Source organism: Telmatherina bonti (genome assembly GCF_933228915.1).
Source record: "Telmatherina bonti genome assembly, chromosome: 12".
NCBI lineage: Eukaryota > Metazoa > Chordata > Actinopteri > Atheriniformes > Telmatherinidae > Telmatherina > Telmatherina bonti.
In genome coordinates this window covers 15,122,276-15,149,300 of record NC_136610.1, presented here as the reverse complement: position 1 = coordinate 15,149,300, position 27,025 = coordinate 15,122,276, and the positions used below count along the sequence as shown (strand labels likewise).

At 39.1% G+C, this 27,025-nt stretch overlaps 1 protein-coding gene across 1 annotated transcript in view; it reads right to left on the bottom strand.

Annotated features, from left to right (window-relative positions):
* fstl5 (follistatin-like 5) overlaps nt 1-25,571 on the bottom strand; it is a gene marked incomplete at both ends in the record, with an annotated part of 181,762 nt that extends 156,191 nt beyond the window's left edge. The window contains 3 exons of the mRNA XM_079250055.1: nt 25,028-25,091; nt 25,234-25,418; nt 25,552-25,571. Coding sequence (XP_079106181.1) covers nt 25,028-25,091; nt 25,234-25,418; nt 25,552-25,571 — 269 coding nt within the window. The remainder of the gene's footprint in view (nt 1-25,027; nt 25,092-25,233; nt 25,419-25,551) is intronic.
* Nucleotides 25,572-27,025: the final 1,454 nt, after the last annotated feature.

The following is a 27,025-nucleotide window of genomic DNA, read 5'->3' as shown; positions in this document are numbered from 1 at the left end:
AACAAATGGGCAAACTTTTTCATTTTGCTGTTACAAACAGTGACATATAAAAAACATTCTTCCAAAAGTTAGCTGCAGATGTTGCATGGCTACTTAACCCTACTGTTTGACCTAGAGCTATGAACTTGGAATTAGCAGCAATACAGGTGGGGAATGTTAGTCAGAGGCAAAAGAGGCATGCAGCAATGCAAACCAGAGGGATTTAGAAGTGAGTATATTCTGTATTCATGTGAACAAATTATTGATTGCTGTTTGTAACTGACATTTGTTGTGTTGACATGCAATCTCAGTTTAAGTGCTTTGCTTTATAAACGAACAGATATGGCTGAAAGCCTTTGTGAAAATCAGATAGGTTTGCATTCCAGAGGAATAATTGGGCAGAACTCAATTTCATTGTAGTCTCACACCAGGATGTAAAGATAATCACATGGCTAAAAGGACAAAATACAACATTTTAGTTGGACACAAAAATAGCTGCTTTAGTACTACTGCATACTATTTAATTAACAGAGTTTGTAGCACCTCCTGTCATTTCACTGTCAGCACCCGAGAACAAAGACCTCTTCTTTTTTTTTTTTTTTTTATGTTGCTGCCATGTATAAGTTAAGCTAAGCATGAAGAGACATATTTGGGTTTATTTATAAACTATAATTAGTGACAGGGAAAAACAGCACTTTGCTGTGAATGAACACTTCTTTCACAAAATTTCTTCTGAATCTGCTGATTCTTTTCAGCATCAAACATCTCATCTCGCTATTTCCTTTATTTTGTATTTACTTATAGTTATATTCATTTATTAAGATTTTATATTAATAATTTTCTGTGTGCAGAAGAAATTGCAATACAACTGCTATTTTGAAAATCAGGGTTAAGATGGGGATATTTTCTTATTAATGCTGTTAGCTTGAGCTCGTTTCCACATGATAAGCTGATGTTTCTCTTGGTTGATAATTCAGTGTTGTGAAGACAACTATTCACTGTAAACAGGTATGACAAGTGTAGTGATCTTGGCCTCCCAGGATTAAAAACATTCGACTGAATTAAACAATAGTGGTTATTTCTTTCTCTGCAGTAAAGACTGATCCACACAGGACGAAGAGGGGTGACCATTTGACCCAAGAGAGTGGTGACACTCAGAGATTTACACCTTTACTCCCTACAGAATGCAGCTGTGTCAACACGAAGGATTAAAGCACATCTAACAATTTATGGTTGCAGGTCGGGGATGCCGAGAGTCGCATCTGACCAAACCCTGGTTCTTGTCAAAAAAGACACCTTTCATCAAAGTACCAGACTTCATGGCGCCAGAACAACCCCTCCCCTGACGGAGAAGGAGACAGAAGGAATCCAAACTTCTTTCCCCAATTGAAGGAACCGATTTAACTTAATCTAAAGGACTGTGGTTAATTGTTTTGGTTGAATTTCTTCTTTTCCATTATTTTATCTTGATATGTGATTTAATTCTTTGAACTGATCACACACACACATTAATCATAAACACTGCATTAAATAATTGTTCTGCGATGGACTGGCGAGCTGTCCAGGGTGTACCCTGCCTGTCGCCCAAAGCCGGCTGGGATAGGCTCCAGCTTCCCCGCGACCCTGAATTGGAATAAGCGGTTCGGAAAATGAATGAATGAATAAATAATTGTTGATTATGTTTTCCAAGCTCCAGACCTCTCTTAAGCTACTAATGTGAATGGATAAAATGTGAGTTTTCTTTTTAGGATTACCCGATGAGGACGAGTCATGACAATTAATTAATCCACCTTTCATACAATACATGTAGCCAATCTTTTCATGTGTGAAAGTAATACTATAAAATGCTTTCCTTCCCCAGCAAACGAGGAATCTGCATAACTCTGAAAGAATGTGATTTGATGTGTATTGTGTCAGACAAAGGAAGGAGTTGAAAGTATCCTGTTCACATGTTCCCTCTGCATCTCTTGTAATGAGATGCAGAGGGAAGGAACTAGAGCTGACCTGATTGGATAAGGTTGGTCAGCCTCTGACAGAAGCAACTCATGATTGGCTGGAAGTTCGAAAGGCGGGTCTGTTTAAATTAGACTGGCAGACCAACTTCCTCAGCTTTTTGTCTCCTCCTGAGTTTTTGTCTCCTCTAAGTTTCTTTCTTGTCCTTAGCTTTTGTCTTTAGCCTTTCGTCTTCTTTTCTTTTGTTATTTCATTATAAGTTTTTACCTCTCCGTTCTTCCGAACGGGAGAAAGTACAACAAGTGTTTATTTGTAACCAGTATTTTTCCCGAGATCAGTAATTAACTAGAACCGTAGCTCCCACTTTTTCCACTACGTCTTTACACGTAAAATCTGGAACTATCTATTTTTGGGACAATCTGGATCATCATCACACCGCTCTGGAACTCTGCTGAACGGATCCAGAAGGCCAGAGTAGCTGCATAGACCTACCCGTCTGATGCTCCAGGGATCCAATCCCCCGGAAACGCGCCGAATAGGGGACCAACCACCCGCTTCGACCCACACTCCGGATTCAGCGTTCAAAGTAGGATCTGATAGCGCTCTGACATTTGTGATGTCCCAACCCAGTACATCAAATTCTAATTAAATAATTAAATTTGAATTCTTATCCAAATTTAGAATTATTGAACACGTTCTTATCAAAGATTTAAGTAAGATAATCATCCCGATTTATTTGCTTAATTCCAACCAGTTTCTTCCTGCTCCATCTCATTTAATTAATTTCAGCGTTCTCTGTTAATGTTATAAATGAAATTCCATGTTGACAAATTCATCATACCATCTCACCAATAACATCTCTCCATCATTGCTCATTTTCACTGCTGTATGTTTACCATCATTGTAAATAAATATGTATAATCAATTCATCCGTTCTTGTCATAATTTCTGAATGCACGATTTCTGGTTCATTCGTTCTTAAGATTTACTCCTTTGAAGTGAGACTGTTTATTGAATTGAGTTTATTTCAGGTGTCTCATCCGCCTGAATTTTAAGTTAATTAAAGGTGATGAGTGGTGCTCCGAGGTAATTAATAAATTTATAATTTGTAGAGGCTATTCCGCTACACAAGATAAAAAGCTTTTTTTTAACAGATCAAAACAAGTTAAAAAACAAATCAAGTTAAAAAACATGTTATGGTAAAGGTGATAATATGATTTGAGCTTTGTGTCACCAGACTATTTTTGACAGTAACAAACTGAATTTACATCTTCCATGTTAAGATGGAAGCGTCTTCTTCTAGTGACTGGGCTGTGTTTTGCTTTGTTTGTTCTATTCTTCCCAGTCTGCAATAAACCATAATCACGGCACAGATCTGTCTGCCCTGTTTTGGCAACAACCTGAGTGCTACATCATCACCGTTGTAGAAATTTAGCACCGCACCACCAGAGATCACTTGTCCATTAAATTTCTTGGCCCTAGCCTACATAACATTTCTCTTCTTTGACGTTGTGTTGATGAAATTTCTGTGCTTACGTGCCGTTTCATCTGCTCAGACATGGTGAATGTCCATGCTTCCGGTAACTGCCCAGTCACTCTGTTTATTGCAAGCTGTTGCAGCAGCTGGAAATATAAAATGCATTACTTCCTGTGCCGCAGAGAATTCTGCCTTGAAGAGAAATGCTATAAACTTGGTGCTTAGAGCTGCAAATGTTAGGATTGTCTTGAATTGGATATTATGGATCACATGTCTGTGATATCAGCAGGTTGTACAAAGTGAAGCTATTTCTGTTTGCATCAGGAACATGTGAAGATGGAGAAACTATCAGTGAATAAGGATTTCTATTTTCTTTACAACGGGTATCTTTTAGTTGCTTGCTGATGGGATCTTACCTCCGGAGAAGCCGGCGCTCCCATGATGAAACTTTCTATTCAAATAAGCATATTGGTGCAGTACTAAAGGTCACGACTGGCATAACAGAAACTGAGAAGATAATCTATGTTGTAAACAATGTTTGCTCATAAAAACAAACGTGGTTTGTCCGTGTAGGGAATTAACTTTGTATACATGCAAAATGGCAGCTGCAGAAATGAATTAACAGACAATTTCCCCTCTGTACATGTAATTTGCAGTTTCTAATTGTTTCCATAGAAGCTCAGGAAACACAGATACAATTGTGCTGCAGGAACTTTCAGTCATGTTAATCCCTTTTCTTTTGTGCTCCTGAAGCCCCACAAGAGTATCATGTCAAACAGCCTTAATAAGCACATCTTTGTTTTTAATAGTCAGATCATTATTTCCATACTGTATTGAAAAAGAACTTTTTCTTTTTTTATTTCTAATTTCCACATGACATCTGATCTGTTTTTTCTTATCTCAGTAGAATTTGGTGACACAAGTCTTGTCTTTTATCCAAAATTAGGTGATAGGATACCACCCCCGTGACAAAACCATCATAGTGTAATTACCAGCCATTCATCCAAAATGACATGATGACAAATGTTTTAGTGAGAGGATGTTCTGCACCTTTTTCTTTTTTTCTTTTTTTTTTTTTTGCAACGTGAGCACTTCCTCTGCAGCTTCCCAGCTGTGCAGGCAGCTGTATCTGCTGACAGCTAACACAGATTCGGCTTTGTGTGCCGCCTCTAATTTTCCTGTGATCTTAATATTCAGAGGACACATTTGCATTCAACATATTTAGCCCGTATTTCTACCTCGACAAGCTCACACGTGACCTTTGATTATGCTGCCATCTCAAACAACTTTTTATTATACAAAGAGTGAAAAATGAATGCTGGTCAGTGACACCTGAGGAGTTGTAATTGTTTTGATCTGCTTTGCAGGAAAAGACTGTTTTCATGACAGATGAACAATCCCAACCTCAGCTTTAGGACACAATTTTTCAAAGCAGCCTACTGTTCGCATGGATAAAATGCCAATCGAGCTCATTAACTGAACCCTGGTTTGTGCTGTTCATGGTACAATAATGAGCAGAAATCCTGGACACATTATGATAAGAGAGTTGAAAAGGACTTTTAAAAAAAAAGCATGTCTGATTCTTTTTCTATCTTTCTCTCTCTCTCTCTCTCTCTTTCTCTCTCTCTCCCTCTCTCTCTCTCTCTCTTTCTCTCTCTCTCCCTCTCTCTCTCTCTCTCTCTCTCTCTCTCTCTCTCTCTCTCTCTCTCTCTCCCGCTTACAAGTTTTAGAAAATAGGCTAATTGTTTTTGCGGGGCTTAAATTGAATCAAATAGTTGAATCTAAACACAGATGATACTCAAACCTGGCACAGCCTTAGTCATCTCTGAAGTGTTCTGGATCAGTTCCAAATATATGCATTTGAGCTCCTTATAATCACCATGATATATCAAATATGACCAGTTATGCTAATGGGCTAATTCATGAAGCTAATTAACGCTCTCATTAGTGGAGATTTCTTGTCGGCTTTTGTTGTCCTCTTGCAATTTGCAGGGATTCATATCACAGTTTGGTTAGTGTTGTTAGTCAGGAAAAAAATTATCAATGAATGAAAATACATCCTTCTACAAATATGCCAGTCTTTGCATTTCTGTGTGCAAACACCTGATAACACCATCCAGTCATCAGCAGCTGTGCTGACTTTCAGTATGAAGAATGGTAAAGTGGTCATTTTACGCATCTGAAAAAGAATATTTATACATGTCCTTCAAAAATCCATCCATTTGGATGATCTATCCCTTTTTATCACCAAAACGTCCATTACTGAAAAGCTGAAGGCAAAACCAGGCTACATGTTTTGGAGTGAAAAAAAAACGCTTTTCTTAGTTTTAACCACAGAGTTAAATTATACTTTCAGTGATACCTCATACTTTTCTCACCGAGACAGTTAAACATTATTATGACACACCTGCTTCAGTGGTACAAGATTGTCATTAATACCTGATTTCAAGGAAGTAAAATAACAGAAAAGTTTAAAAAAAACAACAAAAAAAAAACTTCTGAAACTGACACACTGGGTGTTCCTCTGCTGCCTCATTATCCAGTAAGGGGCTCTTAACTCCAATTTGCTCACCCCAGGCTGCTCTGTGAGTAGTGGATAAAAACTGAGTGCTGCTCTCAGGTGTGACTGTGTGTTATGAAGCATGCTGCTGATTTTATGCTCACTGAACCTCACCATAAACAGTTTACTTCTAAGCTCTGATACCACGCGCCTGATAGACAAATCATCAAACAAATTATATTAACAAACAAGACTCGCTTGTAAAATGCCTTGCTGCTTAAAATTTCAGATAATTTGACTTATGAATGCAACAAAACAAAGGGTGAAGTCACTCACCACTACAGCAGTAGGATTAGTGCCAGATGGAGGTGAAAGCATTGACTGTATATAAAAAGATGGAGCCTCCGTGACATCACCCATAGGTTTCTGAAGAGCTGTATTGAAGCTCGGTGGGCAGTTTCTACCATCGCCATCTTGGTAGGGTCTTGCGTGTTCTCTCGCCCGGAATATACAAATATGGGCAAAGTGGTGGAGCTAAGAGGGGGGCTGTGAGCGTCATGGTGGTATGATTGACATCAAGCGAACTCTGAGCTGCCTGTAGCTAAGAGCTTACCGAGCTAACAGGAGCTAACCAGCTAACGATGTAAGCAGGCTTAAGCTAAGTCACGTTAACCGGCTGAAAACTGTGGTTGTTCTACATTCTTCTTACTTCAAGCGGGAGATCGGGTACCTGTCAATCAAAAGGACACACCCCTAAATATGCTGTATTTCGAGATTAAATTACTTTTAAACGGGCAAGTTAGAAAAACATTCGCTCCCCCCACAGTTGTCATGAAGGTAAACCTGACCTATTAAACCAAAATCGATATTTAAACCAGGCTGTAAACATGTTTATTTCTGCTGTGAAGTTGGTCTTTTTAACATGGGAGTCTATGGGGATTTGCTCTGTTTTGGAGCCAGCCCCTAGAGGATGAAGGGGGAACTTTATTTTTTGTGCACTTCCACATTGGCTTCACTTTTAACTGCCGCAGGTTGCTGCTTGGGTGCAAGTCAGCAAAGCCTCCCTTCAACTTTTGTGCATTTCTTATCCTAAAGGTTAACAACTTACTTTATTATTTCTTTGTGTGGATTCAGTGTTACTGCTGTAATCAGCATTGTTGCCATTCTACAGAAGTTTTTCAGCACCAAACAGAAGACAAAATTTAGCAACTAGCTCATATAAGCTGTGCAAAAGAAAGCTGTAACAACCCTGAGGCCATGCAATGCTTTATGGAGGTTCAAGCCTTGAAGCCATCCTGGTCATTTAAAGTTAAAACAGAGCAGTAGATAAAACTAAGAAGAATGGAAAGTACTCATTCCAGCTGTATTTATTGTTATTTTTATTCTAAATGAGAACATTATTCCCTTTTAAACCATCTTGATGTACTCAACAAGATGCACAATTAGCAAGTAGGACTATAAATTCACTGGGAAATATTCACTGAATCACAAATGGAAATACCGTTGTACAAACTGCCTTTTTTTTTTTCTATGTAGCCACATTTGCCTTCTGCGTTGCATTCACGGGACAACAGATTCAAGAAAGTTTTATGTAAGTACATTTTTTTAACCAGAAGATTGGTGAAAATGTAAAACTCTAATCTGCCGGTCCATCTGAGTGCTGGTGAACAGAATAGCTAAAAACTAAGTGAGCAATGCATTTTGGCTAGAAATCAACTTTGGAAATTAAAAAGTAATATTTGCCATAACATAGGTTTCACCTGTAAGCTGGAATATTAGTTTTAAGAGCTGTAGTAGTTGCTATTTGATTATTATCTATTAAGCTGCAATGGAATTCTCAACTGACTAATTGGGAATTATTACAGGTTTATTAGTATTTATATTTGGTACAGAAGGATTAAAAAGAAAAGAGTAGTCCCTTTTAAAATCTAATCAGTTAACTCTGCCCCTAAATTTCCAAACCGAAGAGTTTACTTCCATGGTTAGTTCAAAGAAGCTTCAAAGCTGCAACCTGCTGTTTGCAACCCTCCTTCTGAGCCCTTGAGGATAACAACACTCCCATATCCCCTCATTAGACAGGACGACGGCTCCAAATGCCAAGCGAATTGCAGCAGTGCATCCCACCAGAAGACAGATAAAGCGGGAGATAGGCCCTTGTGTAAATTTGTTGGCTGCATGTTGTGATGACATAATTCATTATTCCCCATCCATTTTATGGGGCTGTTATCTGTTTTATTCAGATATAATCCAAACACATAAAAAGTGATAAAACAGAGCTTTGAACTTATATTGGTGTATTGTGTCTCCCCTCTAAATCCTCCAAGCACAACAGTTGCACTTTGTCACTGATGGAAAAACTGTCACAAATCCTTCCACTGTTTGTTTTGTTGTTTGTGTGTGTGTGTGTGTGTGTGTGTGTGTGTGTGTGAGCGAGAGAGAGAGTGGATGTGATTACATAATCACTATATATCCCTGTGCCTGCTCTATATTTGGACTTTATTTTCTGCCAATCATCCATTTTCACATCCAGTCCTCTAATTAACTTTGATGTAGTCAGCCTGACACAATTAGGGTCACACAAACAGATTTTGCATGTTTGGAATTTATAGTGAATGTGGAAATGTGCGCCAACAGGCAAGGAAGTAGAGGATGAGAAAAAAATTATACATTTTTTTTTCATCCCTGATAGCAGCTCCAGAGCCTGAGAGCTAAATCACTTTCAAAAGTTAATCTTCTATAAATCCTGGCAGGCGGTCCGAATCTAGGCAGAGAAACTTCTGAAATCAAATGTGGAATTTCAATGATCCTCCTGCACAGACGGACAGAAAGTAGGTGCTTCACTGGGATTGAAATAAGCCAGACACTTCCCTTTTTAAGAAAAGTAGGGTCTCATTCATCTATTGAAAACTGAATATAATGTCCTAAACAACCTCCGTTGGAGTCACAATGTAAACTTTGATGGAGACATTAGAAAAAAGGAAGAGTAGTGACACTCTTCATACAGTCATGAGGGTAACTGCAGTTCAGCTGGTCAATCACTGGAGCTGTTATGAGGTTGTGATGTGCTTCTAACTTAGCAGCCTGCTTTGTTCTCAGCAGGACAGCATGTGCTTCGTGTTATGGACTGTGAGCTTTAAGTGATCACTGAGACTAAATCAGGATCATGCACACACCCAAACATTACTTTGCTGGCGAACCCTATTAAAAAAAAAAAAAAAAAAAAAAAAAAAAAGAAGAAGAAAGGAGAAATTTAACATTATAATAAAAACACCAATCTGCCAAATAAAAACCACTGAAGAAGAACAATTTGACTTTTTTTTTCTTAGTCTGCTAATCTGCATTAAAATTTGACTGTTTAAGTTATCTTTCTTCACTGCTGGTTGTAACATATTTAGAACACAGACCTGAAAGCCGAACTGATCTCTATAGATCAAGGCAAAGCAAAGTTTTGGGGGTTTTTTTTCCCCCAAGTGTCAAACTCTTCCTTATGAGAGTTTATGAAAATAAAATTGGAACATCTGTAGGAATGAAACATAGCCAAACTTTCTCTGCTTAGAGAGAGAATTTCAAAATTTCATATTGATGTTAAATTATATATATATATATATATATATATATATATATATATATATATATATATATATATATATATATATATATATATATATATATATCTTTAAGACCACCCACCTAGGCTGAATTAATAATAATGGCAGATTGCAAGACAGTGGCTCTTGCAGGATGTGTTTGAGTTGCTCCAAACTAACCACTCGGCAGAAATGATGCAAGTGTGTTATATGGTGATGTCTTTAAATAAAGGAAGAAAAGCAGAGTTTAAACAAGGCTTTTCAGGCAGTTTAGGAGCAGCGTCTTATGTGGATGAGTAGAATTCACTTTGATGTGGACGTTGAGCTGTGCAACTTTGCATATTTCAAACAGCCCTAAAAGCAATGTGAAATCATTGCTTTTAGGGCTATTCAGGTGAATTTTTGTTAACTCAAAATCATAAGTGACCTTGAGATTTTTTTGTTTGTTTGTTTTGCTATTTTGAACATGTGGGAAAATACTTTTTTTAAGCTTCTGTTGGCACTTATAAAAGGGACTTTTTTGTCAGCATATTGAGCTTCTTTGATGACCCCAGGCAGTTTTCTCAAAAAAAAAAAAAAAAAAAAAGAAGAAGCCATATAGAACACTGCATGTCACTAGTCCCAAGCTGCGGGTTTGTACTGCATGAAATAATTTCCGCTAATTCCTCCTCAGATGAATTCTGCATTATTTATCTGAGCTTCAGAAAAAGAAAAGAAAAGAGAACAGGAACACCCAGTGAGAAAATTAAGCAATTCTAGTATATTTTTTGTCACGGGCAGGATTTCCATTTAGTTTGGCACGCCATCTGAGAATTATGAAGAACCCACTGTGAATTAGCTCCTCCTCCTGTACCTTTAATGTTTGCACAAAAACTGTGTTATTAATCATTAGGAGCAGGATGAAAAACATTATAAAAGTTTCTAATGGTATGCTTTTATGTAGCTCCTCATCATGCAGAAAAGCAATAAGTTCAGATTGATGAAGGTTTGATAGGGACTCGGACATTTTATTGTCCACATTATAATCATTTACGATGGCAGAAGCCTTTCTCTCTTGAGATGGAGACAGCAAAGACCTTGACTTTTCTTTTATAGGCATTTAATTTATTGAGCATTTCAAATGTCAGGAAGTACAGGCTGTCGCTACAACGCCCCAGACAGAAGCCTGGCAGAGCCACATGGCTCTCACATTGTTAACAGTCATTACATAATCAGCAGGATGTGTCCAAAAACAATGCCGTCACACTTGGCCATGGCAGAGGTGAGCAATGAACTGCGACCTGTGATGCCATTAAAATGCAACGCATGGTCAAACCAGCCTGACATCCAACGTTTTCACATGCACTCAGCAAACTGCAAACTGCAAAAAGATCATTGCATGGAAGAACTCTTACACCTCTTGTTTATTTTATCATATGACACCAAAACCTTCACTTTTATTTTATCACTTCTTGATTTTATTCAAAGGAAATTGATAAAAGTGATAAATAATGACCAGGATCAGGTAATATTTTACCTTCTCACACTCCATGAGCTCATGGTTTTGTAGTGTTGCAACTGAGAACCAGAACTGTGTTGACTCTCCGCAGAAAGAACACAATCGCTTGGATTTTATATCACACATGGGAAAACTGCAGCTACTGCAGAGAGAAAGAGCAGGAGTGTGATGTGTGCATTGTCCAGTGCCTTTTACAAGATGAAGTGAATGTTTCCGTCTATTTGCACTTTACAGTGCATGCAGCTCTCTGTGGCTGCCAGAGAGAAAAGTGTGAGCTAGTTTTGATGGCTCTTGTTTTCATGTGTCAGAGATCAGTCGGCTTTCTCTCATAAACATGATGGAAAATTTAGTTTTCTAGAGGCTCAAGTTAATTCAACTGTAAAACAATCACAACCCTGGCATTTTGCTGTGGCTGAAGTCTGAAAATATGACTTCAAATGTGACGTTCAGATTTATAAGGTAAAGTGACTACAAATGTCAGCCAGCCTCCTGCCTCTGCCTTCATCTTCAGATGTTCCTGCAGTCATTGTACCTCAGAGGAAGAAAGTTGAAGTTTATTTGTTCTTCCTCCTTGCCTCGACATGGAATCTCATTAATTTTGCATTTCACATATCTAAATAGATAAATGATCCCCTAATATTTTACCTTCTCACTACTCCACAAAGCATTCTCTTTGTGGAGTGTTTTATGTTTTGACCAGGAAGTCTGCAACACAGTCTCCTGGCAAATTTTTTGTAAGCCTTCATTTTTCCACAGAAAAATATCTAGTTTCACAACCATAGATTCAATGTGTTTTTTTTTATTCCATTTCCAATGAATTTGACAGCTTCATATGCAGAAATTTGCAGTCCATGGATGAGGACAAGATTTGGTTCAGATGGTGAAAAATACACTGCTAGGGTTGGAAAATCTATACATCATCATGGACAATGAAGATATATGCTCGTTGGTTGTAGTTTGATGCATGAAATGCAATGAGATTGTGACTGAATGAGCAATCAGTATCTCACAACTGCCCATGGTCTCACTGCAGATGTGTGAAATATAAGAACAAAACTGCATTAAAACACTTATCAGTTTGGTTTGTGGTCTGAGCTCTCTGGATTTTTATTGCCTGCTCTCTCATACTGTTTTTAAGCATTCCAAGACTGATCCCGAGGAAAACAGGGGCACAGAGGAGCGGAGTGCAGAGGTAAAAATTACAGGAGAAAGGAGATTTTGCAGCATGTAGCGCTGTTATTTTGGCCAAAGCATAGGACAGACATTTGATGAAGATCTCAATAAATGTTGTCAGCTTGTAAAGAAATGGTTATAATACATTTTAAATAAATAAAAATCCAGTGTCACTGTGGCAGCCAATGTTACTACATGTTTTTTTTTTTTGTTTTTTTTTTTAATTTCTACATAACAGTTTGAAGAAGCACTGTAGAAACCATGACTTGATTGATTAAAGTGAAAACTATTCTTTTCTCCAAATTTTAGAATTAAAACACTTGCACTGTGCTGACTTTGATTGCAAGTAACTAGTAATTTCACTTTCATTTGCAAATTTATGCAATTAGCATTGAGTGCATGTGCACTGAGTAAATTTCATGTCTTGAAAAATAAAGGTGAGTGACAAAACAGTAAAACTAGCAGAACAGAAACTGAAAGACATATCACTCAGAACCACTTCAAAGAAAATTATCATTATTTCTACAAAGCTGTGTTCGGGGACCTTGTATGTACGTAGATGGAGAGCGGAAGACGGGAAAAGCAGCAGCAGCAAAGTCGCTATCGGAAAATAGCTGACATGACCCTGATGAAGTCAGATGCGTCATGAAAAACAACAGCTGGGTTGCAAAAAAAACTCGCAGAAGAGCTGGCTGAGGTAAGCAGGGTTAAGTTACTCAGACAGCGCACCCTGTTTATCGTTTGCCCAATGAATGCTTACATCAGCTGAGATTCCAGCTGAATACAACTCATGATGCTTTATCAAAGTCAGTAAGTGTCAGTAAAAACGTACAGAGCAGTCATACAAGAAATGACTAGAAATAGAAATAGAATGATTGTAAGTCAAGGTAAAGTGGGCATAAAAAAAATCTTTCAAATAAACATGTTTATTCTTATGTTTTTCTTGCCTGGTCTGCACATTTTTCAGCTTCTTCATTCTTTGTCAGATTTAGCATCACCAACAAAGAGTTTCCTCAAAATATTCCCCCTATTTGCAGTTTTTTTTTGTTTTGTTTTTTTCCTGGTAAGTACATACTTTGTTGAAAAAGCAGCTCTCCATACATTTTATATACAAAAAAGATGAGATTTGGCATCAGATTTTACATAATGTTCCTTTTTAACATGGTACAATTCAGCTATTTGTGCTTTAAATTATGCCACCCTGCTCCATGATTCCCTTTTTGACTTTGATCACCTGCACCTTTGAAAGTCTCTGCGTGGCCCTGAGCCTAAACATATTTTACAATGCTTCAAACCACACCTGCCATCAGTTTGCTCGGCAGGATGAGAACAGAGACCCCTGAGCCTGTTGGCCCTCACCCTTAAGGTTTGTGCTACTTCCATTATGATCTGAGCATCTGCCAGAGAGCAGCCTCAGTATTTCACCCTGCCATAGATTTAACAGTCGCCACCAAAGTTTTCTTCTGCAGCGCAGCATGAAACAGTTTATGACGATAAAAATTTGACAATCCACTTGGAGTTCAATCAAGACATGAAATAGAGGAGGTCATGCTTCAGAAATCCAGAGCTGTTTTACAAGTCAGGAGACAGAGCCTCATACGGAGAGGTTCATATTGATCCCCACAGCAAAGAAAGAGAAATACGATCCAGTGGAAATGTTTCTTGTTTTATTTTGACCGCACAGTCACCCACATCATTACAGCATGTTGCTAGAAGAAAAATATGATAAGAAAAAAGATGTTTTTCTGTGGTTGTTTGCATCTTTTCAAGTAGCGCTAAAGTGAAAAAAGTAATAAAAAAGAATAAAAAAAAAGAGAAATACTTGCACAACAGATAAAAAAAAAATGCTTTTATGACATCAAACAAGCCCCTGTGTGCCATGAGAAAAGATGTCAGTGTCTCCTAAACATGGCAGCAGAAATAACAGAATAACCTCAAAGTGTGTGGGTCTACTCACACAATAAAGATTCATTGTACAGAAGAGAGACGCAACAAAGAGACGGAGAGACACAGATGGGAGATGGCAGCAGTAAAAGCTTAGCTACGAGTGGGAAGAAGGGAGATGGAAAAAGAGGGAAGTGAAGTTACAAGTATCAGTGATGAGGTGGGTTGAAGTATTAAGTGATGAAACAAAACAAACAACTGGAACTCACATGCGTAAAATAGATGGTATTTTTACCTTTTGTCAAACAGCAGTTTTTTTTTCCTGCGTGAATTTTATATACTATACAGTACATACATTAGGTTGGTCCGTGATATCTGATGTGGCTTATAAAAACTTTAAAATTTAAGGGTTTTGATGACAAAAAAAAGTGTATAGAAAAAAATTTACAAAGAATTTCAGAGGAACAAAAATCAATAAATGTGTCTCAGATAATCATGAAAGAGCCAGAGTCATAGAAAAATGGTCTACTCATTGTAAATGTGATGGACAAATCTAAAGAGTTTAAATTCACATCTGAACTTCATACATTATGTAGTTTATCAGATAGGTGGTTACTATAACAACAGCTCTGTCAAGGTATGGAGAGATGCAATCCATGGGCATCCAGTCATATTGGATTCTGGATATTTGTGAGTCTTGGTTAAGAAAACGAAACACGTTGTTCTCAGCAAAAAACTGCTCAAGGATGGTGCGAGACAACAAGGTGGTCTCGCACCATCTCCTGCCAGGGGCGCCACTGATGTCTGAGCATCTCCTTGCCATGAAAAGGTGTGCTTTGTTTAAAATTAGACTGACAAGAATGAAAGTTTACAGCATTACATGACATCGTATTTAATCAACCCATATTATGCATCCAGGTTTTAACATTGCAACTTATTGCCTTATGTGAAAAAAAAATAAATAAAAAAAAAAGCACAACAAGGCACACTTCTCAAAAGACCAGAGTTCATGGACCTGAAAGGATGGTTTGACATTTAGGTGCACTTGACTTTTTTTTTCCTGATTCTAACAAATGTTAAACAAAAGTCAGATCTATATTACATCTGGATAAATATAACTGAACTGGGAATGCTGGAGAAAATTGATGGTTTTAAAGTTCAATCATCTACAAGTTAAAAACTTTAAAATATCACCAATCAAGAACGAGAACAGCCCAGTGTGTCCTGGAGACACAACCATAGAAATGTCTTCTTGTTCAGTCCACACTTGGCTTCTGGGACATAAGTACTGGATGCACACAGAGAGTAATTATTTGTGATGCAAAATGTAAAGTTGCAAATAAGAAAATCAAATGAGATTTAACTTATTTATTTGTGAGCTTAAAAGGCATGCTGACTTTTCCTCTGCTTCTAGTGTTTCACTAAATCAGTTTAATCTGAGACCATCATGCAGTCCTTTTAATGACGAAGTTTTCATACAATAGAAATTAGTCATTTCCATATTCTGTAAACGTCTTTCTTCTTCTTTTATTTATTCTGGATTTAAATTCGCCTTGACAAAGTTTGGAAATATCATCTCTAAAATGTTACCCACATCCAAATGGAATTAAAAGTGGTTTGAACAAGTAAAGCTTGCAGAACATAAATCAATGTGTCTTTGCAGGAAACTCTTCCCATTTACTTTGCTGACCTCAGCAGTTTTCATGAGCGTCGTTCCCTGCAGTTAAATGTAAGTCATGCTGATCTTATTGTGAAGGCTCATATTTCTGACACATGTATTAATGGCTGTGTGGAAACAAAGCGTGACTACATTTGAGTCAACAGTCCCTTGTAGATACTGAAAGTGGTGGAAGTAGATTTAAAAAAAAAAAAAAAAAAATCGTTAACTATTCATTCGTTTTGCATACATCTTCAGTGATCTTGTAATTGCATAAACTAAACTTTTATAATGGCTGTATAGCTAATTTATTCCATATTTGTTAATATTCAGTTCAATAAGGGTATGTGGGCTTCACACTGTAAAAGGAGTTTGGGGAACCACCATCACACTCGAGCTGTTTACTCTTTATAGATGCTACAGACAGTTGAGGGTTCATAAGGGGTGTAAATCATTTGAGAGGTGAAATGGATTTAATTCTTGGACCTGAAACAGCATAAACAGCTCTAAAACTACCCACGAAGACAAAATAGAAAAGAAGCTAAACAAAACCAATCATAATAATAAAAAAAAAGCTCAGCCTGCAATGCCAGGATACCTGATATCACTGCTAGAATCCTAAAAATGGTGGCACTTTTACCGTTAATACAATTTACCACCCAAATACATTGCTTTAGTTTCATTCCATCTAAAATATCATCTAACCCCTCCCATTACAAAGTGCCAATGCAGGACGCCCACAACGAGTGCTTTTCCACTCAAATCTCTGAAAAGCGCTGATCAGTTCCCCATCTTTTCTCTCTTCCTCTTGGTAAAAAAGCATTATGGACTCCAAATTCTTTGCTTTCCTGTCACACTTGAATAGAAGTCATTGTAATGGAAACCCGAACAACTCAATTTACCCCACACCTGTTCGGCTGGGAGCACATATTTCATAATGCATAGGGGGATACTTTTTTTTTTTTCCAGAAAAGAAAAAAAAACAGCATGGAAAGAGCATATTTAATTAAAAAGAAGTGTCTTCTGTGTGGTTATTCAGAACCTTACTCCTGGCTTTGTCATCACCCACATGGGTCCAACTGTCCTTTTAGAGAAAAGTGGTAACAAAGTCATAATAAATTAGCTTTTTTTTCCCCCTCACTTTTCTCATGATACACATCTTCTTTTCAAATGAATCTTTACTCAGATGTGCATATTTAGTAAGTATTCTCACTAAACTTATTGTGATATATAATATATCTAACTTATATAAATGATGTATCACTTCCTCCCTTCAAATTGAGAATCAATTAGTGAGCAAAGCCTTGAAAACTAGATCCGTATATCCATCTGATGCACCAGAGGAAATAGATTCTATCTGCTGGTTTCAAAGAGCTTTGATAGATAAAGTGAATGCATTGCTGGAATAAAGGGATTGAAGTTGGATTGTAGAAGCCTACAGATGGCTCAGCGTTCAAACTGCATGGTTTTTTCAGCTTCCACATATTCTGTACAAGAATTTTAATTACAGTTGCTTCTTGTCAAGAAACACATTGGGATTTTAAGTGCTTGTAAAGCAGACTGTGTGAATTACAGAAAATGTCAAATGTGCATGATCCCGCATATATAAAAGATGATAGTATTTATCAGGCAGAGGTGCTCTTCTCATGTTCCTTTATAGCTGGGATTGTGAAAAAATAAAGTTGTTGCCAGGGTAAGGATGGATAATTTATGGAAAAACTCATAATATACTTCAAATAAAAGTAAAAATGTAAATACAGCCGCCCTGTACTTCTTAGTAAAATGAGATCATCAGAGTAAACAAAGGAATGCTACTCATAAAACACTGAACATATGTAAATGGGTTCATACTTATTACTGCCTACATTCACTGCTGCCTTTGGTATAACTGCACAATAATAAATAGAAGTTGCTATTGAACTGCATTAGTTCATTTTCTCTTAGTACTATTTTTTTTCCAGTAACAAAGTGGATACAATAGAACCCCCTTGTAAGAGGTCTAAGCTGTAAATCTAAGTCGTATCGATAGCAGAACTTAATCTGGTTTTATGGTGGCTTTAACTCCATCTGCTGCACTATTGAGGTTATAAAAGAAAAAAAAATGGGCTACATGACCCCAAATGTATTTCACGAACCACCAGACAACACAATTAATGGTCAACCCCGGCGCAAGAGCGCATAACATGACGCCAAAATGAGTCGGGCGCAAAGCTAAGGGTGGAAAACAAAAGTATAATCCCTCCGCTTGTAACGGTGTCACTCAAGGATTAGCGTGCCAAGAAAAATGAAAAAAGAAAAATATAGGCTTTATATACATATATAAAAACACACACACACTAAGCACCACGCAGATGTATTGAAAGATGTGGGTCTGCGTGGCGTGTGTCAAGCATTTTACTAAACATTGTTTCGTTTGCGGGATGTTTGTGTTGCAGTGAGGGAACCCTGTCAGGAATAAAAACAACAACTCTAATCTCAACTTCAGATTCGCAGATATCAGCTGGTTTGAGCTGTCCGGACCTGAGCCGGGTAAATTGAAATGGTAAAAGCTCGAGGCGTGAGATCGGGAGATAGCCTACAGTATTTTCTAAGTCGAGGAGAGTGACCTGCTACATTACTGGGAAAGAGTCCCAACGCCTCACCGATAACAAGGGTTAAACTGGGTGTCTTAGCCAGTCAGACCGTGATGGGGGGGGGGGGGGGGGGGGGGGGGGGGGGGGGGGGGGCGATGTGATCGGATGGGGTTTAACAATTAGTCCAAAACAGAAAAGATGTAACAAAATGCAAAAACACACGCCATAAGGATTTCTTTCTTACCGGTGTGTCCAGATGTAAACCATCCAGGGAGGTTAATCCAAACAGGGATTGAAGCGACACTTCTCAACAAAGTATAATTAATGATAATCTCAGCTCCACTCCGGTCAAACCCACCGCTGGTGTGGTGTAATTTCCTCTGTGGACAGAGAGGGACGTCCAAGGGAGAAGTTTGCACGGACACGCAGCCAAAGAACAGGTTGTTAATCCTTTCCAAAAATAACACGAGAATGCTGTACAGAGCTGAGAAAGAAAAAAAGAGGGAAGAGAAGGGAAGAAGAGGGATCAGCACCACGGCAGAGTGGACAGCTCCGACAGCGCAGCGATCTCACCTCGGCTGCTCTCGGGTCTCGTGTGCGCCACTGAGGCAGGAGCCACCAGCCCCAACCTCAGTCACTGGTTCAGTCCCGGCCGGATTTACATACAATCACAAGAGGGGGAGGGAGCTGAGCAAGGCACGAGCCAATCACAAATAACCCGTAGTAGGCAGTGTAGGCAGCAAAGCGAGGTCGGGCTGACAGACGGAACGTGGAGTTGGTTCAGTTCCTCCGCGCCAAGAGAAGCTGTCCTCGACTGTGGAGGTAGGGAAAGGGAAGAGTCAGCGTGAGATACGGTTTCTGCATGGCTTCCTGGTTCACTGTCTCACTCACACACACACACACACACACACACATACATATTGTATGTCAGCACAAATGCACTGCATATACCCTGCTGATGGAATGCTGAAAATGTTTATTTATTCAGTTTTACTTCAAAATGTACTCCGTGACCTCCTGATAAATAACGACGGCATTTTCACCCAAAAAAACAGATATATTTTTTTTCTATCATTTATTGCTGCGTTTTACAGACATTAATCAATAAAAGACAGCAAAAAATAAATTTCAGCTCTTGTGTACTAAAAGTATAAAGTGATGTGCTTCATGTTAAGTTTGGGGACACTTTAAAGTCTCTCTCACACACACACACACACACACACACACACACACACACACACATATATATATATATATATATATATATATATATATATATATATATATATATATGTATGTGTGTGTGTGTGTGTGTGTATTGGGTGTGTGTTTTTAAGATGCTTTTATAGCCTTTTAATATTGCCCCGTGGGGACAAAAAGAATGATTGAATTAATAGATTGATTTACTTGTTGATATATATATATATATATATATATATATATATATATATATATATATATATATATTTTTTTTTTTTTTTTTTTTTTTTTTTTTTTTTTTTTGCCACAAACTTGAGTGCTGTCAGGTTGCAGTCATTCTGTTTTAGAGAGCATGGAAAATGTGCGACAAAACATATCATGTACCAAAACAGATTAAATTTTTCAACAAGACAAAATGGCCATTTAAATGCAAGGCCATTTTTTAAGGATGCAAGTAGTCTTGTGGTTAAAATGGGTAAATTGGTCTCCCAATGCAACAACTGAAGTGTACTTGATGATATCTCTTTGAATAAGTATGACTATTCAACAGTTGTAGCACCACATGGCGTTTTGAAATAAACCAAATAGATTAAAACAGTCATTTTAAAGCCATCTCTGTGGTTGAAGGTACCAAACTGGTTGGTCTGAATATTTCATTAACTGGTGATTTTTACACAACCATCCTTGAGATTTACAGAGAATGGTATGCAAAAGACAAAATATACAGTGAGCTACTGTTGTCTGGGCAAAAGTGTAAAGTTGACATCAGAGGTCAGAGGAGAATGAGCATACTGGCTGGATAAAACAGTCAACAGAAACTGAAAACACCTCTGGCTGAAGATGTGCAGAATACCATCTCTGAACACACAACACATCCAACCTTCAAGCAGATGAGCAGGCACAGAAGACTACATTTATCAACTAAAAACAGGGATTTAAGGCTATGATTCCTACAGTCTTACCAAAACTAACCAGTCTGGTGTCAGTTGCAAGAATCAGATACTATAGGGTCGGAATTTAGTGTGAACAATCTGAAAGTATGGATCCATTTTCACTTGTATCAACAGCTCAGGTTGCTGGTGGTGTTAGAGTCATGGAATACTTTTTTGGCACAATTTGAGTCCCTTAAAATAAATTAAGCTTTGTTTAAATACTACAGCCTACCAGAGTGTTGTAGCTGACTATCTCCATTACTTTATGAACGAAGTGTAGCTTCTTCTTTTCACGATGAGTGCTGGAGGTGAGGACATATATGCAGGAAGCCAGGCAGGGATGCAGAATTAAGCAGGGTTTTTTTTTTTTGGTTTTTTTTTGTTAACGCAGGACCACAGGACACCTTGGACACAGAGCGCAAACTAAACACAATGAACCCGCACAGGAGAACAGAACAGTAAGGGTTTAAATACAGGGTGTGGTCCCTTATCTGAAAAAAAATCCAAAAAGGCCATTTTTCGAAGTACAGTGTTTTTGTGATATCTGATCCGAGGTCATAAGGATTCCATTTTCAGGTAGTGTGTGAGGCATTTTTTTTAGCCTGTATATTGCTGGGTCCTGCCAGATCGTTTCTGCTAATGGCTCAATTACGAGAGAGAAAATGGCGACAGAGATGGCAGAAAACCCTGCTTACACCCTCTCAAAACCTCAAAGTTCCCACATCTTATGCCACTGGTGATGATTGCTACTACTAAGAACCTTCTCCTGTTTTATAATAGAAGTACAGAAACCCTGTTTTATACCTTTTATAATAGAAGGTATCAATGCCAATTTGCTTCAGAGTTAAAAACAAGCATTCAACATGATCGAAGGTCTTCTGTGCATCAACGAGATGATGAAAATGTCTTCACATCAGTGTCACATAACTGAGTAGACTTTAGTTTTACATTTAGTGTTTGAGGAATGAAGGATGTGTTGGCTCAGTGCAGCAGTAGGCCAGCATCAAATGAATAATTTAATATTGCTTGAAAAGGATCAGCAAACAAACTGCTAAGTTCTTTATCATATCTGCAAGAAAAACCTATCGGGATCCTTAGTTGCACCTCAGTCACAAAAAATTTCAGCATAGAGTGGGGGGGATATCTGTGCTCCTCCCTTCCTGTTCCTGAAGGGAGAGGTCCCTACCTGTGCTATCTAAGAAAGGTTGTGCTTAGAAATGGATTCTCCATCATCGTTTGAGCATCAGCCCTTAGTACAGGCTGAAACAAATAATTAATTTCATGAGAAGCATTTTTAATCACATCTGGGTCAGAGCAGGACATGCCTACTGCATCTTAAATGGTGGGAGAGTGCAGGAAGCTGCCTTCCTTTTTGCCTGATTTATCATTTTATTCAGAACATTTTGGTTAGGTATGTCTCAGGAAGTCCAGAGGCAGACTGTTTGATCACTCCAGGAAATACTATTTTTTTCCAGTTTCAACATATTGTTAAAACAGAAAAGAACATTTCTTCTATAACTACAATAACTTTCAAAAACAGCACTTCTATCATGTAAAACACCCGTCTGTACATAAACACGAAGGAAATGTTCTCACATCAAAGGCAGTCAACGTGTCACTGGCAGAAAACCCTGCTTACACTAACTGGCCGACCAGTTGGTCATTAAAGTCATTACAACCATTAAATTGTTCACCTGCATGATCAAAACTGTTTTGGTCACAAGGTCCAATGTGTGAATGGTTGTCTAACTGCTTTGTAGAAGCTGCAAGGTGGTACCTGAGGCCATCTCTTCTGTTCAGAATTTTACCAGTTTAACATAGATGACTTCGTTGACAAACCACCTGTGTCTTCTGTCCAAAATGTGTACATAGGTGTACATAGGCTCAAAAGTGTGTAATTTATCCTTGAGATCCAGATGGGGTGCCAAATCTTGACTGGCAGAGCTCGCTCTAATGTTCTGCCATGCGTTTATGGAGTGGTTGTGTAGTCTTATGTTAAGGACTGCAGCACACTGTCTGCATGATGCCACTCAGTTTGGGTTTGGGTGCTTTGTTCTTTAAATGAACCAGTTTCTCTCTTAGGATGATGTGTGGTTTGAAATATACTAGGGTGTCATGTTTGGAGATCATCTTTAGCTTTTCATCAACTCTTCCCACATGTGGAATAACAATGATCTTTCACCTGTTCTTCCGGTCTTCCATATTTGTGTTTTAGTTTGTTTTGTTTTATTCTGTTACAGATGCAGTAATGTTTTTTTAGCTGTAATGGTCATGATATCTTTGCACCTTCCTTCACCTTTTCTGTTTATTTATCTATTTTTTGTAAAAAAAAAAAAAAAAAAAACAATGCTAAATTAATAACTGACAGCAAATTTATTTCCAAGTTTGAACACAAAATGCATTCATATGCCTTATTTTTTTCTGGTTTTGTGCTGTTTTTAAACACCCACTCACATTTCAATAATGCCATGATCTTATCACAATATTACAACAATGACTCATGGCTATTTGTTTATTTACAATACAAACATTTCCATTAAATGAATTATGTGTGCTACATTTACAAACCATAAGATGTCATTTATGGACCCAGTTGTTTGCACATTTTTCCTATTAGTTATTTGTGCATTTATCCTTGTTTAGCCTATTATTAAACCTGACATTAATTCATTCGAGATATCTCTTTTTCCAATTTACACTTTAACACATTTCACTCTGACACGATGCAAAGACACCATGCAACAGGTTGCTATTGGTAACTTGTACTATATTTATATTATGTTGCTACATTATTTATAACAGTCTGTTTATCTAGTTATCAAGAGCGGATTTTCATGCTTTTTTGCATTGCAAATGAAAAAAATCACAAACAAGTAAAAAAGAACTCACTAATTTCTGATAAATCATGTTTCTCAATTAGAATTAATGCAATTAAAGCAATATTACACACTGATTGCAACATCACAATTTAAAACCACTTACTTCAATATTCCAAGAAATATTCATTTAAATATTTGTTGCTGATCTGGTTTCATTGCATGCAAAAGATGTTTTTACCTCTCATCGAGGTGGTAACAGACTGGGTAGAAACTGTGCAACATTAGTCAACATGACCAAACAGACAAAGAAGGAACATTGGTAGTGTCTCAAACCCGTCTCCTGTTCACAATACAACATACTACCCATGGGAATATGCCATTTTCTAGGCTATCCCAGTGCAAAATGTGTTCCAGTGTAGAAAAAAATGCAGCCATGTAGAAAAAATGAAATAATGACCTCTCAGTCTACTCACTGCCTGGAATCACAACACTTCCTATCACATCGTTCCTCTCCGGTGAGGATTTGTGCCATTGTGTGCCTGATAAACTGCTGTTGTACAGATAAAAAGAAAATTAATTTGGTATGAATATTGGAGGAATTCCCCTAGTTCTTATGTAATGAATATAATATGTCAGAGTCAAAATCTTTTTGTTTCATCAAAATGATATGAGATCTTTCTGGTATCTGCAGTGACACACAATACTCTTTTTCCATTGAGAACACTAAATCAACTGGTCGGCATGAATGAATTATTGGGCCTATCTAAAGAATTTTTTTTCTTTTTTCTCTTTTGCAAACTATATTAAAGAGAGAGAAAAAACAATTAACACATGATTCAAAGTGACCCCCGCTATACAAAATAACTATAAAAATGGCTTAAATGGTGCAAAAACATAACTGGAGCTTGAGTTCATCAAAGTTTTATATTCACTTTTAAAATATTGTAAAACTGAGATCATATTTCAGATGTTATCAGTGATGAACAGGGTCCTGGGGTTTCAACAATCAGGCACCCACCCAAGCAACCCAGAGGGGATTTCTTTAAAATGAGTTTATGTCACTCCACACAACCCACAGACATCTGCTCCTTATCCACAGCCAGTGTGGAGCAACTTCTTCTGTCTCAGTGGACATTGTAATAGTCCTGTTGTGATCCTGTTCCCTGGTGGGCGTGTCTGGCATCCTGGCACCTGGATCAGCACCTGATCGGCATCTTGGCAATCAGCAGTAGCACTATTTAAGATCTGCCCAGCCTGCTGTTCATCGCCAGATAGTTGAACGCCTTTGGTACAACTCTCGGCCTGAAGGATTCTTCCCAGTGTGATTTCCTGATCGTTAACCTGTGTGTTTTTTCCCCGTCAGAGATCCTGCCTGCATGCCCGATTGCTGCCCTACCGCTTGCCTGCCTGCCTGCCTGCCTGCCTGCCTGCCTGCCTGCCCGCCCGCCTGCCTGCCCGCCTCTCTGTCCGCCAGGTTTACCTCCCCGCTTGTCTGCCTGCCGACTAACCTATCTTCCGCATCCACCTGGGAAAGAAACCGAAATCAGAAGGAAGCAAATAAAGCATTCTTTGAAACTCCAAGCCGAGTCCGCATATGAATCCCCCGCACTTGACGTCAACCTAACAGAACTATCTGGCCACAAATGGATTCAGCGGACTCAAACCCGGAAGTCGCTTCGGACCCACTACAACAAGCCCTCTCAGGTCTGAATGCTCGCCTCACTCGACATGAACAGTTGATGTTGACTCTGGATCATAATTACCACACCATACTCTCTCAGCTGGCCCAACTTACCACACATGTCGCTGGATTGATCCCTTCAGCACCTTCCCAGCCGCCGGATCCCAACGCACCCGCGCTTCAACCCGATCGAGCAGTCACAGTAAGAGAGACACACATCCCAGATCCCAAGCCCTAAGATCGACAAGGGATCGAACTCCTCCCCTCTGTCTCACACTACCCCGCCTACGGAGGAGTCCATGCAACTGGGCAGGGCTCACCTCTCCCCAGAGGAGCGGCAGAGGAGAAGGGACTCTGGAGATTGCTATTACTGCGGAAGATCTGGACACCGGATATCTCTATGTCCCAACCGAGCAAAAGACCAGGGTCGTCAGTAGCAGCGGGAGTACTGATGACCACATCATCCAATGAGGTCCCCCACACCAAGACACTTATCCCCGCAACCCTGTTCGTAGATAAGACCCCCCATTCTGTTGAGGCCTTAGTGGATTCTGGAGCTGAGGCTAATTTTCTGGATGAGACTTTGGCCACCACTCTTGGGTTATGTCTGGAGGCTATTTCTTCCCCTGTATCAGCACAGGCTCTGGATGGTAGCCATCTTTATTCCATAACCCGACAGTCCATCCCCGTTAGACTGATAGTCTCTGGCAACCACCAGGAATACATACCTTTCTTCACTGTTGAATCACCTAAGTCTCCACTGGTCTTGGGTCACCCCTGGCTGTCCTTACATAACCTGCACCTAGATTGGCGGACTGGGAGAATTATCAATTGGAGCTCCTTTTGTCATGCCACCTGTCTTCTGTCGGCCATTCCCTCGACCTCATCCGTTTCTGGTCTTCAACCCGTTGCCCCAGACCTGTCTGCAGTACCGACAGTATATAATGATTTAATGGAGGTTTTCAGCAAGGACAAGGCTTTAGCACTGCCACCTCATCGACCTTACGATTGCACCATTGAATTGCTCCCAGGTGCCCCACTGCCTACCAGCCGACTATACAACATATCCCAACCTGAGATGGAGGCTTTGGAGGGGTACATCTCAGATTCCCTAGCAGCTGGATTAATTAAGCCCTCTTCTTCACCCCTAGGAGCTGGATTCTTCTTTATCTCCAAGAAGGATGGCTCACTTAGACCTTGCATTGACTACCGGGGCTTAAATGCAATCACAGTTAAAAACAAGTACCCTTTACCCCTACTGGAGTCAGTTTTCAATTCCCTTCATGGCTCCACAATCTTCACGAAGCTCGACCTTCGCAACGCATACCACTTGGTCAGGATAAAAGAGGGAGACGAATGGAAAACAGCGTTTAGGACACCCTTGGGCCATTTTGAGTACCGTGTTATGCCGTTTGGACTATGTAATGCTCCTGCCGTGTTTCAGGCCCTGGTTAATGACGTATTACGAGATCTCCTTAACCGCTTCGTCTTTGTCTATTTAGACGACATCCTCATTTTCTCCCAGAACGAGTCTGAGCACATCCAACACGTCCGACTGGTCCTACAGAGACTCTTGGAGAACCGCTTATTTGTCAAGGCTGAGAAATGTGAGTTTCATAAGAGTACTGTATCGTTCCTCGGCTACATCTTTGAGACTGGGCAAGTCCGAGCTGACCCGGAGAAGGTCAAGGCGGTGGTAGATTGGCCTACCCCCACCTCTGTGAAAGAACTGCAACGCTTCCTGGGATTTGCTAATTTTTACCGCCGTTTCATCCGTAACTATAGCCAGATTGCAGCCCCTCTCACTCATCTTACCTCTCCATCAATTCCCTTTACCTGGTCTGAACCTGCAGATCAGGCTTTCCGTAGACTGAAGGATCTATTCACCACAGCCCCTGTTCTCCTCCACCCTGATCCCAGTCGTCAATTTGTGGTTGAGGTCGATGCCTCAGACAAAGGAGTTGGAGCTGTGCTGTCTCAGCAATCATCTAGGACTCAGAAACTCCACCCCTGTGCTTATTTCTCTCGACGCCTCACCCCAGCTGAACAAAATTACCACGTCGGTGATCGCGAGCTCCTAGCCATTAAATTGGCTCTCGAACAGTGGCGTCA